This window comes from Armigeres subalbatus, unplaced genomic scaffold (assembly GCF_024139115.2).
Source record: "Armigeres subalbatus isolate Guangzhou_Male unplaced genomic scaffold, GZ_Asu_2 Contig152, whole genome shotgun sequence".
Classification (NCBI taxonomy): Eukaryota; Metazoa; Arthropoda; class Insecta; order Diptera; family Culicidae; genus Armigeres; species Armigeres subalbatus.
This window is the reverse complement of record NW_026942308.1, coordinates 238499-250229: the sequence shown is the minus strand read 5'-3', so window position 1 is coordinate 250229 and position 11731 is coordinate 238499. Positions and strand designations below refer to the sequence as shown.

At 39.8% G+C, this 11731-nt stretch overlaps 1 protein-coding gene across 1 annotated transcript; it reads left to right on the top strand.

The window, feature by feature from the left end:
* The first annotated feature begins 239 nt into the window (after positions 1-239).
* On the top strand, positions 240-11293 carry LOC134202920 (calbindin-32-like). The gene is made up of 3 exons (XM_062677930.1): positions 240-481; positions 9939-10024; positions 11135-11293. Exons 1-3 carry the CDS (start codon positions 343-345, stop codon positions 11291-11293), a joined length of 384 nt encoding a protein of 127 aa, XP_062533914.1. The 5' UTR covers positions 240-342.
* Positions 11294-11731: the final 438 nt, after the last annotated feature.

Genomic DNA, 11731 nt, shown 5'->3' with positions numbered 1-11731 from the left:
CAATTTTACAATTAAAATGAAAGAAAACATCTATAAATCAAAGTTGATAGGTTTGAAAATGATGATCTAAATCACTTGAAATCTGTCATTTACATTGTATTTAGTACGGAAAGAGAACTCGAAAGACTACCGCCACATCTTCCTATCGTGGATCACTGCCCCTCGCATAAATAATTCCTAATCAGCTTCCGCCAATCTAACGATTTTTTTTTCTTTCCACCAGGTTTCACATTCTTTATTGCAGGTTTCCCCCGTCCGGAAGCCCCCGCTCCTGTCACCCCTCCCGACCGCCTAAGGTAATCGGCGGACTTCGAAGCGGTCCTCTCTCCCTCCCATCGCACCATGGATCTGCAGCAGCAGAAGGTACACATTGAAAAGGCTCAGAATTTCATGCGCCAGTACCGGGATCCGGAATCGCGGGAGCTGAAAAAACTGTCCGCCAATCAGTTTATGGACGTTTGGAGTCACTACGATGGGGATGGTGAGTGTCTATGTCTAACTTGACAGCTGCTTTGGTTTGGGATGATGGGAAGAATAAGACGAAGCAAAATCTAGCACTTTTCGAATTCTGTCTGTTGTGCTTAATCGCAGGAAGGAATCATTTTCTAATCAATTTCAGACGATTAAAGGTTTAAAGAGGAAAATAAGACATTTCTGATTTCAGATTTTGTGTATTCTAAGCAAAGAACCTCAAGCTAATAACTAGTACAAAAAAGCATCAAAAGATCTATTGATCATCAAGATATATGTTCATGTTTGCAATTCATACAAATTTTGATCATACAGTAACCCTAAAATCAAAAAAAAAGGCATGCACATTAAAAATCCTTCTTAAAAAATAAGAGCTCATTCCCGAATAAGCTTGAGCTTGTATATCCAATTAAATTTGACCCAAACATACTTAACTTTATTTTCTTTATATTTGAAATCCGTAGAGAACAAGTTGTCTACCAGTGAAGCGAAGTCTTCTCTATAAAGAGTGCGGGCCTCAGATTATCAAATGTTCTCAATTCATGTTCCCCTATAGGAAATAAAACTTTGTGTTTCAACTTCGCTTCTTCTCAGCCGTACCATGCAATTATGATGAGCAAGAGAAGATTTGCAACATTGAATAAAAGATGCTGCATCCAGAAAATTTTTATTCAAAACTTCCTCTACAAGCGCAGAAATCAGCTTTGAAAGAAGATACCGCCTGAAGATCACACAAACTAATTCCTGGCTCTGTATATTGAGGCTCCCACTAACCGCATTATTTGTGGTTTCAACTGCCAGATCTTTTTCCATGTTTCACATATGACTTGAACCCGACCTCGTGATGATGGAGTAAACCTAATATGGGAACTTGGGTCCTCGTTCACAGTCTAGCGGTTCTCTTATTTATGGGAGACCTTTCTACCAACCGACGGATCGGTTTGAAATGTCTCCCTCCCAGTGGAGCCACCCAGAAACGGGGAATGATTTCAGTCCACCTCCTTGAGCTTTGAGCACAGGCACAGCTACTGGTGGTTGCACACCCCGTTTGATACTATTTTTCTCCACATTACCGAGAGTTATTTTCTTCTGGTTCAACCGGCCAAACCTTTGCACGATAAAGATGATGATGATGACGATGATGATGCTGGGTGTGCGGTGAGTGAATAACCGCTGCCACTGCAGTTCGTTCGGAGCGGAAAATGAATGAAAATCATACGTGATTGCCGGCCACTTGACGGTTATGGGGAAACGGTACAGAACGGACTGAAATAAACACGAAAGTTTTCAGAAAAAGCATTTAAGGTTTTACTTTTTTCTACTTGTTTGCTTCCTGTGTATCATTTTTTTTGTTATGATCACTCCAAAAATGAATTTTGATAGGAAGCCCGGTGACCCATAGTGTTATATACTAATCCACTCAGCTCGACGAACTGAGGTAATGTCTGTATGTGTGTGAGTATGTGTGTATGTGTACAAATTTTGTAGACACACTTTTTGGAACTTAGCATTGTCCGAATCAATCGTAACAAGTTTCATTCGACGTCCCATTGTTTGCTATTGAAAATTGGACAGATCGGACTATGGGATCAGAAGTTATGGCCAAAATACTATTTTTTATGCCCAAAACACGCTAAAAATACTCAGTTATATTGTTTTACTATTTTTGCACGAGAAAGGCACCAACACTGCTAGGTGGATTAATCAGGGTTTTTCATTTCCTCTTCTTTCATAACTTTTTTTTTCTTTACATGTATAATCCGTCTTTTCCCTTCTTACATATTCTTGCGCCAGTTTGCTGTTTCCTTCGTTTTTCATTATGCGTCCCTTTTCCTTCTTTTTTCTCTCGTTGTGTTTATTTGTTTTTTCATCCTTTGACATTTCTTTTTTCACTGTTGCTTCAATCTACTTTTTCATATTTGCTTTATTTACGAGATTTCAACAAGCCTCCCGGAATCCAAAACTAAGCCTACAGGATCTTCCGAGTAATTTACTCTCTCTGTATCTCTTACTGATCTTGATGCTCTTTCGGAATTCGTATGAAATTGCTATCCAGGCCATCACAGTCTGCCGTGTATTATAAGAATACCCATTTCTAATGTTTATAAATTAATGCCTTTTTTTCGAAGAAGTGATCAGAATCGCATATTTGGAGTCATAAGCATCTGGATTTTGTGTATTCTGGGATGTCCAAAGAAAGACGTTGTGGTAGTACCTAGTTGAAACTATAAAACATTTCTTTTGCATGAAAAAAAAATCTTTTTTATCGGTTTTTAATAGGTTGTTTTACTACCTATTTTTTCGCATGTTATCCGCTCCTCAAAAGCCAATGAACTGAGTCTTCAGACATTATTTAGAGTTGAAAGGTTTTTTTTTAAATTAAAAACTGTCTCGTTCTGATACTTAAATTTTGATAATAATCTGGAGAGTCGATTACCTGATTACCCATAGTGCAGTGGCTGATCAACTAATAAACGAGGCTACGTGACAACCAACCATTGAGTTACCCTGGAGAAGATGAATTTCAGATGCTTACACAGAGAAGATAAAGAACCTAAGAACGTGTTCAAATACGAAGTTCAAATTTTTAACTCAACAGTAGGTGGTTTTTTCACTCTCTCTCATGAATGATATTACAAACAAAGAGAGCTGCATCGACCCAACGCAACGTGTGCTGTTCTGTGGAAGTATTCAAATTAGAATTTTTTCTTTGTTCATAGTCTCGGGAGAGTGAAAATAATATAAATTTGAGTTGGTGGGTGAAAGTGGGTGAACATTTAACAGTACTCCCCGGATTTTTTCGCATTTTACTTGCTATTAGCTTCTTTCACGCAAGGACGGATTTGAGAAGAAAGAAACATAAAGTGAGTTGTTTCGCGTTTCCGTGTAGACAGCAAATACGATGCCGTTGGGGTTCAATAGGGGAAGAGATGGCCGTCGTCTGTCATCGAGAGAAAAAGTAGAATCATTGAAATTCCACACGGTTTGGTATACGAAATAAAGTGTATTCATGTTATAAAACAAAAATTAAAGATTTTTTTCCAAAAGGGGTTAGAATTTTAAAAGCACACAAAATAGGCATGATATCTCGATTTTCATCAGAAAAAATATTTTAAGCTCTTTTTAGTGGAATGTATTCAACCGTCTAAGACGAGTTAAGTACTCTCCATTTAGTCGAGTCAAGTACAAGACACTGAAGACGACCACACAGTTGTGGTCGAAATGCGTATCTGCAAAGATATCGAAATAATTGGTGGAATTAAATGGAGAGTACTTAACTCGTCTTAGACGGTCAATTTTTATATTTTTTCAAATAAGCAGTTAATGCTTTAGATTGTTGAGGCATTTTTATTTTCATTATCTTTATCATGCCATGTAAAATTTCCAAATTTAGAGACTTTCCCCCACGGCAGTTAAGCCCCAAAGGCAATGGAACAAAATGGTGAAGGTAAACGCAATATGTGACAGAAAATAAATGGGCTAACTGCCAAATCTTGCCGTTACCATCGCCTTTCCATTTCATTGCGTGTAGGAGGGCTTTGGCCTTGCAAGTAAAGGCGAAGGATTGCCAATCCGGAAATGGCGAGTTTGGTTCTCGGTCCAGTATAAGATCTTTCCGCGTGGATATAACTTTTTTGACTCCCTAAGCATGGTGGTTGCATTATGCATGCCACACAAGGTGCTTTTTCATGTAATGACGGCCATAAAAAAGCTTCCAAACAACAAAGTTTGCCATCTTTGTCACATCTTGTTTTAGTCCTGCTACTGCTGTTTCCGCCGGAATAGCCATAATATGAAGAAGGAAAAGAAGATGAAAAAGATACAATAGCAATTTTTTTTCCTTCGAGTTCGGATTTGTCTTCCTGACTGGCTAAGACCACCATCTTGCCACTTGCATGTGTTGGATAATCCTTCTGTCCTATCGTTAATGTTCCGTTTTCCACGTGTGAGATGTGCTTCTGTTGGTTAACGTTTTCAGATGTGCAGGTGGTTTCTTTTTGAAATTTATCTCTTCGTTTCATTTCGTCCTCATTTTCTTCTTTAAGTGTTTCTTCTAAGAGCTTCAAGTACTCTTAACCTGGGTACAGGTTTCTGCTGTTGTTGTAACGGGGGACGTCATACAGTATGTGTTTCTGGTCTTCAGTGACTTCACAACAATCGCATAGATCATCAGCTTCCCATTTCCATTCTGCCTCCGTTTCTTTCGTGGACAATGTCCACTTCTTATTATGTTTATTATTCTGACTTCTTCCGTGTAGCTGTAGTTCTTTGCACCAAATATTTTTTTTCTGTTTGTTCCATTAGCTGGTAATGCCATTTTCCTCTCTCGGTCAATAGGTTTTTGTACTTGCGGTTCCAATCTACCCATATTTCATTATTGCTCAGGTTTAGCGCATATCCCAGTGTTATTCCTTGGCAGAATGTCTGCTTATCTTTGGTTTTTTGAACTGTAATCTGGTCTGCTACCTTAGGATACCCAGCAACTCTGCATTCGTGATTGAAAAGTTTGCGTTGATGCTTTCGGTCATACTGGTCGAGTCCGTTTTATCAAATACTGCAAAAACGGTTCCTGTGCTAGTCTTTGAGGCATCCGTAAAAAAAATATTATGCTCTTTGTACCGTGTTTGACATGCTTCCTTAAACAGCGCTTGCCTCACGATTGCCGGGGTGTTTTCTTCCTAAGCATGGTTTTGATCAGTGTGGTCTTGACAAATCTGTTGAACTCCATCTTTTAGAAATACCTCCTCCTTGTTAGGAAGTGCAATTTCTTGTCCGACCGATGCACCTGGAACAGCAATTCCGCATGTTTGTCAGCGATTTCCGTGAGGTACGATTCGTTGCCTATTTCCTTGCCCAGTGTTTCTCCTATGAATTTCATCAGCGGTGATTTAAACCACAGACACCTTACAAATTCTGTTTTTGTGAGGCTTTCGGCCCGCAGTTTCATCGGTATTTGGTCTGCTTCAGCTATCATCACATAAACTTGTGTACTGTTGAGATAGTTTATTGGTTTCCGTATGTACGCATTTTGTAGTAATTGAACTTTGTTCATGTGCGTTTTAGCACCATTTCCGAGGACCGTTGCATCATATTCCTTCCTACGTGATAGCATTTTCAAAATACCTAATTTAGTTGCTGCCTTCTCCTTTACGCTTTCGATGAGGTTCCTGTGTGATAGCCCTCTGTCTAGCACATAGCCAAGATAAGGATGCGTGTTGGCTAGTTCGATTTGTTCTCCACGGACCTTCACCTTCCGCATGTCGGTTCTTTTCCATGTAAAGGGAATGATTGCTGATTTCTAGTTGTTTACTTTCAGGTTTAGTTGCTGCAGTTTATCAAACAACCTTCCCAGGAATTGCGCGCATAATTCTGCAACTTCTTCGACTGACTTCGCTTTGATGATGATCGCGAAATCATCAGCAAATTGTACAAGCTCGCAATCGCTGTCCGATAGCGTGTGTATACTCGCCGTGTACAGATTAAAAAGAACGGGCAAAAGTGGACAGCCCTGTGGAAGCCCTTCCGACACTTCTACAGCATTCTACAGTTCTTTCTTTAGTTTGCAGAAGAATTCTCCGGTGACGAAGATATTCATGGAGCCAGCTGATAAGTTTCTCCGGCACTCCTAGCCTAGCCATGCTGTCCAAGACTAGGGTGTGTTCACTGAATCGTACGCCATACTCACGTCCAGAAACACCACAAAAACTTCTTTGTGTTCCTCCTTTGCCTTTTGCACCACGTAGTTTATGCACGTTGTCATCGAAACATGTTTCCGTAAACTAAAAGATAGTTCCGGGATCATATTCTTCAAAGTTGTGTTTTCCGTCAATCTGTTTTTGACTACGGAGTTGATCAGCTTGATCTCCACGTTGATTAAAGCTATTGGTCTCATGGTGTATGGTAGTTCCGTTGACCACGCTTTCTTCGGTATAGGCCTAATTTCGGTTTACCTCAATTCTTTCGGAATCTCTTTTGTGACGAACACTTAGCATTTAGCATTTTTTTCTTTCATTCACGAATTTAGTTGCTTCAACACGTACAATATTCGATTTATGCCAGGCGCCGAGTGCTTCTTCCTATCTTGCAGAACGAACAAAACTTCTTCGCTCTTGATTGTCATTTCGTATCCTTCTAAAATTTTCTCCGTAGATGGTAGGACGATTTCACGAAATTTGTCTTCAAAACACTTTCACTTTCTTTTCACTTTTGTCCACAAAACACTTTCGGCAAGTAAATGTACTGTGGTCTCATTTGGTTCAACTCCTTGATTATGTCGATCTTTGTTATAGTTATAGTCTGGTTATAGTCATTATCTACTATTTGAATGTTGCAGCTGATTTCCAAAACAATGCTCATGTGGACACTTCCGAATTCTTCTTCCTGGTCCTTTGATAGTCCGGACTCCAAGTCACATGGTGTGCGTTGATATCAGCCCCTACGACTGACTCGCCATCCAGGTCGTCAAAGACAAATTTTTACAGTTCATCCCAAAGAGCACTGTTTGCCGTCCTTGGCGGAGGCAAAAACACCAAAAAGATGTTTACTAGATCGAAGCCTCTCACTATTGTGATTCCTACGACTTCTAATTGTTCGAAAACAGGAAGAAAAGTGAGGAAGATTAATTTCTTTCCCTTCAAATGAGTCTGCCAGTAGTATTCCTACTCCTCCAAAAACTTCTGTTCGCCTTTTGGAAAAGAGCGTTGAAGGTATCTGAAGGTATCTCCTGAAAAATTGCCACCATGGATCTTTTCTCGTTTTTCTGGTTGTCTTATACTTTGTATATTAAGCTCAGGGTCTTAAAGCCCATAATACTGTTATTCGACGAGTTATTCAGGATGTCCGTTGTCGTAATATTTGAATTTTTCCTTCTAGTATTTTTTCGAGCTCCATGCCAACTTCGATGAGTAGTTTGTCAGCTTAACCTCTGATCGGTCTAGCTATAACCTCGCCTCCAGTTTTTTTTTCTCTGCAATGCCTTAATTGCAGTCCTCCATTCGTTTCCACAGCAAAAGTGCATGATGTCCCTTCTCAATTGTGCGATGAGCCGCTCGGACTCTGTTACCCTGAAAGCATTTTAATCGCTACCTGACCGCAACCAAGCAGCTATCCCTCCGACCGAGTGGATCCTCTCCGCAGGAGTTCCGTTGTGTCCCTCATTTTCTGTCTACTCCCCATCTGTTATTTGGCTCTTGACGGTTTGGGCACTGCTCCTCTGCTTGGGGAGTTTACCACCCCCCTTCGGCGTTGGGCACTTGTTCTTGCTACATTTTTCGGATGATATTCATTCTCCTTTCCCGTTCCGGATAGCTCCTGTTGTTGGCTTCGTGACCTTGCTGGCAGTTGGTCCATTGCACCCGTCTGCTTGTCTGCACCCGTCTGTTGTGTGTCCAAATCTCCAGCAGAATACACACTGTTTTACCAGCTCGGAAGTTCACCGTAAAAATCTTTTCCGATTTGGGCACATATTTCCCTTCTACCATTTCCTTCAATTTTTTTTTGCTTTTTCCAAGTCACCCGCTTTGTTTCTCCTCTTTATTCTCCGTATTGATTTCTTCCTCCGTGAAATCCAGTGGCACATTCAGGACGAAAAGTATAGTCTTCCTATGCATTTTTGGAAGTTACAGCTTCAGGTTCCTCGGTGTCAGGTTAAGGCCGGTCAGATGTACAAAATCCACAACCCTAACCAAAACTAGCTTGAAACGGAAATTCTTTTTTTTTTTGATTTCCTTACACTTCTGGATCTGGACCATAATATCGAAACGATGACATTTTTTTCGCGACCGCAACTGCGAACGTTTTCCCGTGATCCGACGATATTTATTTTCTTTTCCACTCGATTTTTTTTTCAATTTTGACCGATCTTTAAAAATGTGTACATAGCTTCCTTTTCTTTTCACTTTTCACTTGCTCAAAAGAGAAGGTGATTAAACGTTAGTAAGCTCTATACTGGTGTTAAGTGTCAAAAATATACAACAAACAATTGCACTAAAGACACTATAAACAAATACAGAAAATGTTCCAATGGATCAATCAATAAGCAAAAACTGCCGCTATGGGGGAGGTTCCTTCATCAGTGCTGCCACCTGGAAAAGTTTAGAGTAAAGTAGAACCATGGAAATTCGACATGGCATGATATAGAAAATGAGAAATAAAATGTCTCCAGAACGTTATAGATTTTTTTTAGTCAAACAATTTTTAGTTTGTTGGGTTAGAAATTCAACAATCCTAAGCATTAACTGCTTATCCGAAAAAAATATAAAAATCGAGATATCATGTCTATTTTGTGTGCTTTTAAAATTCTAACCCCGTAAACCAAGAACGTCCTTAATTTTTGTTTTATAACAAAAATATACTTCATTTCCTATACCACACCGTGTGAAATTTCAATGATTCTACTTTTTCTGTCGATGACAGCTGGTGTTCTGCTCCTTCCCTATGAAACGAACAGATCGAGCCACCGTAGACATGTTCTGTCAAAACAACACGAATAGAATTAAGCGTATACAGTGCCACCGTTGTTTTGAATGCGGTGAGTGCAAAATGAGTTACCTTGATTGATCAGACCATTGGAATGGATAAGGTAACTCATTTTGCACTCACCGCATCAAAATAAAGGCGCCACTGTATACGCATATTTCTATTCATGTGTGTTGGACAGAACATGTCTACGGTGGCTCGATCTGATCATTTCATAGCGGCAGTTTTTGCTTATTGATTGGTCTATTCCAAAGTTACTGTCAGTGTAATTCGGATCGAGCGAGAGGCCTGTCAATGCCATTCCGAAAAAATCCGCGTAACATTTAGTAAGAGCTATTTCTATTTCCACAAATACACATATGTATTCAAATTATGTTATTTTTTTCATCCTTTTGGGCTAACCAACCCCAGCAAATAGTTGGAAACAAACTTTACTTGTTGATAGTGAATTTACAGCCCGATTCAGGCTGGTGAATGCGATACAAATTCAATATTTTTAGATAATGAGAACCTTATAGAACCTTATTTTACTTTGAGGAATACCTGTTCATGGTTAACATGCGTCTACAACACTTTATTAGCAATTTTTAAAACACATGCTGTGCACTGTAGATGGTCCATCTGAGCTTCAGACATTGGACTTCCAAAACACGCTTTTCTTCCTTCAACCACCGAAACGTGACAATGAATTGAGTGGATTGGCGGTTTATGCAATGGAAACAGTTCCGCACGAAAGTGTGATTGTGGGATTGAAGTTTACAACGTTTCCATCATCTAGCGGAGATAAGGACAAATTGAACGTTATTGCCAATGATTTCGCTTGGAGCAACAATATCTCCAACAAACATGTCGAAAGTTTCAACAATGACCATTCGATGCTATGATCTTCGTCTTGCTCGTCTCGTATTTCCTTGGTACGACAATATTATCGTAAAATCATGAAATCTAAACCATATTCATCCGAATCGTTTTCTCTTGCACATCAACAGGAAACGGCTACATCGAAGGCACCGAGCTCGATGGGTTCCTCAAAGAGTTCGTTTCCAGTGCAAATGCGACCGATCTGGGACCTGAGGTAAGAATTTGGTCTGGTAGATAGTAAGTACAGAACTAAAGAGCTGGATTAAAGGGTGGAATGCTCACCGGGAAACGTACAATCATCATCTTGGTTGTTTGCTGTTGTGCTGGCTCATCCACCACCAAGCACGGATCCATCTCGAAGGGCAAACAATTCTGAAGCTTACAGAAAACCAATATGTAGTCGCAAAATTTCGTTTTTATGGGACGTGAGGGTTTTATTAATCGGATTGTTTTGCTCTTTTATTGATTTTTTTCTTTTCATTCTCGGTTCGACCATTTTGCGCGTCTGGGTTATGATTGTATTTTATCACCACTGTACCCATACTTCATTTACCATATTCTACATCCTTCAGGCAGCGGTTAGTATAAAAGCAATAGCATTGAAAAATGAACTTGTTGGTAGAATGTAACTGGTAGAATCAAATACCTCAGTATCGATGATAGTTAGCATTAATCACTCATATAACTAAAACGATGGATCATAACACTTTATAAAAGCCATAAAGTATTCAAAAATTACCTTGGTTTCATTACTCGGCTCCACTCAACCGCATTTCTTGACTTTCATCATATTTTGCAATCATATGTTTAGTATTTGTAGGTTTCTGGTGATGCACAAAAATATCATTTGGTTGGAATTTAACTAGTCGGGAATGAAAAAAATGTAGGGGGTGCTTTCAAAAATGATTTTCTCCTTATTCGCATAAACACAACAAAAAGTTGTTGCTCGATATTTTGGCAAACGCTATTTACATACTTCCAATGGTATGCCAATCCCACATCATCAACACATAAAGTAGTAAATCGCACCATGAAACAAACTTTTTATTATTTCGAAATTGATATTCTCAGCACTCGTACCGCTTCTGTCGTCAAAAGTTATTCGTTGAGCCAATAATAACTTCATTTTATCGCAATTCGCCGTATTCGTTTATAACTTTCGCATCCGACATAGCCACCATTTTCATTTTTTTTCACCAAATTATTCGCCGGCTACATTGAAGAAAAGCTACAATATTTCCTACCATCCATTCCGAGAACCGACTAATTCGTTGTCTCTTCCAACTTTTCATCCGTGTAGTTGTCGGCGCTCGACCAAATGCAGTCACTGACGGACGAGATGTTGGTCGAGCTCAAATCCGCTTCATGGAAGCATACGACGATAATCAGGACGGGAAGATCGACATCCGAGAGGGTGTGTTGTCGGGGTAAAGACGATTACTTTTTAAATTCTGAGGAAGATGGCGTGGATTACTCTTCATAGATTGGTTGTTTGGCATAGCATTGAAACAAGTTTTCATCAGCAGCTTTTTTTAAGTGGAAAGTTTCCGTGCAATTTTCAATGTTAAGTAAATGGACCTGCATGTGACATTCTTGGAAAAGAAGATGCTCGTTCTCCACAATTAGTGACACTCACTCACCTGCCAGTTTATACCGGGCATTACTGGATCCAATTTAGGTTATTCATGCAATTTGACAATATCTACATATGATGGTCGTATACCCTGTAGATCGTGGCATATCCAGATGTATCATCATATCCCAGGTTGCTCATTCATGGGCCGCCAATCGCCAGCTTTCTGACCGCATACGCTTCTTTCTCACACACAACCAGCGAGGTCTGTCCGGAGCTGACGTCCTCCTCCAGGTTCTATCCTAATCCTCACTTTGTCAATACGTAACCGGAACGAAGTACAATCAG

Bases quoted from the DNA above. Each gene is read 5' to 3' on its own strand.
- LOC134202920 (XM_062677930.1), top strand. From the start codon at position 343: ATGGATCTGCAGCAGCAGAAGGTACACATTGAAAAGGCTCAGAATTTC. The intron at 482-9,938 runs GTGAGTGTCTAT...GCACATCAACAG, and splicing joins GAGTCACTACGATGGGGATG to GAAACGGCTACATCGAAGGC. The intron at 10,025-11,134 runs GTAAGAATTTGG...GACCAAATGCAG, and splicing joins CGACCGATCTGGGACCTGAG to TCACTGACGGACGAGATGTT.